We start from the raw sequence: 2,334 nt of genomic DNA, 5'->3' as shown, positions 1-2,334 counted from the left end.
GGGGCCAGGGAGATGGCTCAGTGGAATAAGCACTTCCCTGGCAAGCGCAAGGGTTTGAGTTCAATCCCCAGTTCTGCAAAAAAAAAAAAAAAAAAGAAAGGTAAGGGATGGATCTGCTGGATGCACACTTATGCCTCAAGATAAAAAACACGCTTGCCCGGCAAGTGCAGGGGCCTGAGTTCAACCCCCACTTCCGGGGAGGGGGGGAAAAAAAAGATTAAAAACACAAGTCATGTACTTTGCATACCACAACAGGATTTCCCCTTACACATCTTACAGGATAGGTAACCTTGAATTTTATAAAAATCTAATACTATACATTTAAAAGTTGCAAACTCTAATCGATAAAAGGAAGATAGCCTTGGAAATCTTGGGAGATGATAATGAAACTGTAGAATTGCAGTCCTGGACCAAATAGTAATAGGCTCTTTCTTCCAGGCCTCTACTTCTAAAGAATCTTTTTTTTGAAGAATCTATTTTATATACAATGGAAACTCAAGAAAGATCAGTGGAATGAATCTTAAAATAGTTAAGAATTTTAAAATGTAGGGCTGGGGAGATAGCTCAGTAGAATAAGCGCCTGCGTGGCAAGCACAAGGTCCTGAGTTCAATCCCCAGTACCGGAAAAAAAATAAATAAATAAAATTAAATTTTAAAAAATAGGAATTTTCTGGGCTATAAAATTATCTCTAAGCATGATAAAACTCATAAAGCAGACTCAAGAATGGAGAGAATGAATAGGTAACAGCGTGATCCAAATGAACAAGGAAGGTCCAGATTGTTACTAGTAGGAGTGAGGGCAGGGAAATGAGAGCAGGTGCTGCAACGGGCACATTTTATTTTCTGCTTCTTATATTTCTAGTTAATTCAATTCTTTTTCATCGTAAGAAATGGGACATGCCCACTCAGAAAAAAAAAAAAAATTAAGTCATTTCCACTTAGGGGAAAAGGTACACCAAGAAAGGAAGATCATTCACCTTGTAAATGATTATTCAGGCCAGGGAAATAGCTCAGCAGCACAAGCCCCGAGTTCGATTCCCGGTACCAAAACAAAAGAGAAAATAAATAGATAAATGAAAAAATATTCTAGTCAGTGACTGTATGTACTGCAGGGCTAAAAACAATAAGGGAAGGCCAAATCTCACCCAAGGGCAACCTGGAATGCTGGGAAAGGAGCGAAGAGGATGGCTGTGTGATCACTGCCTCAGGAAGGCAGCCACAGTGAAAAGCCCAAGATGAGAAGAGCGGTGAGCAGGCATGTCCACCACACAAGTGACCCTCGAGGCTACGAGCCCTGCATACCACCAACCCAGGGAAACCACACCAACTTTCACCCGCTCCACATGGCATGTCTTTCCCCATTTGACTGAACGTTTTTGCTCAGCATTCTTCTCACCTATCAGAAAGAGCTGTTTAAACTTAGAGTATGCAGTCTGGATTTCCTGCAGGGACAGGAAGTTGCTCGATAAGTCTTCAGTTCTAGCAATTTCATAAGGTGGCCTGTGGATGGTCTTGTAAATTCTAGGTATCAAAATAGGAACACAAGATTAAAAGAGCCAACGGGAATTTAAAACAGTGTATTTTCCCTGAGCACTTCCTACCTAACGGTCTCATACTAAGAGCCCTACAGGTCTCTCCCCAGCCTACTTCCCCCAACCCTAGCACCATTTAATCCCCATCAGTGAGGCAACTGCTGCAGGACCACTGGCCCTAGCCAGGAGGCGTGGGACCAGAGGTCACAGAGCACAAAAGCCAGCCCATGGTTATTAAGTTGCCCGTAACCACGACTGGGTCCAGTATAATTGACCTATTCCTTTTGCTGTTTTTCATTTATTCATTTACATTTTTAAATTTTATTGTAAAACAGATCCAACATGTAGGAAAAAAAATACTACAGTGATGTACATCATAGCCTAGATTTGGCAGCAATTAATATTATAGGCATCATGCTCCTGCCTCCTAAATACTTCAGCATGCATCTCTAAAAACAGTCCATTGACATCCTTAGTAATTATACATTGTCTCTTGGCAAAACAATTAAAAATGAGCACTGTATGTTATACTGTTCTAGCACTAAGCAAACAGCTGGTAAATAAAAATGGACACGCACCCAGGTGTGACAGCACACCCGTGTGATCTCAGAACCTGGGTGCATGACATAGGAGGATCCTAAATTCAAGGCTAACTGGGACTACATAATGAGACCCTGTCTCAAAAGCCAAATACACAAAGAGAAGTAAGAGCCATGACTACTAAGAGCTGTTCCTTGCTTCTTGGTACACAGGAATGAACTATAACAAATTGTAGAACAAGTACTGACCCATCCAAGAAGCT

The 2,334-nt window shown here is 41.4% G+C and overlaps 1 protein-coding gene across 1 annotated transcript in view; it reads right to left on the bottom strand.

Moving 5' to 3' along the window:
• Positions 1–2,334, bottom strand: part of Mtmr12 (myotubularin related protein 12) — a 97,592-nt gene that overhangs the window by 19,889 nt on the left and 75,369 nt on the right. Inside the window, exons 9-10 of the mRNA XM_004642289.2 lie at positions 2,321–2,334; positions 1,397–1,521 (exon numbers count right to left, since the gene is read on the bottom strand). The exon at positions 2,321–2,334 is cut by the window's right edge and continues 93 nt beyond it. Coding sequence (XP_004642346.2) covers positions 1,397–1,521; positions 2,321–2,334 — 139 coding nt within the window. The remainder of the gene's footprint in view (positions 1–1,396; positions 1,522–2,320) is intronic.

The sequence above is a fragment of the Octodon degus genome, unplaced genomic scaffold, assembly GCF_000260255.1.
Source record: "Octodon degus isolate 3935 unplaced genomic scaffold, OctDeg1.0 scaffold00149, whole genome shotgun sequence".
NCBI lineage: Eukaryota > Metazoa > Chordata > Mammalia > Rodentia > Octodontidae > Octodon > Octodon degus.
Note: the sequence above shows the minus strand (reverse complement) of the source record. Positions and strands in the feature narration are given on the sequence as shown.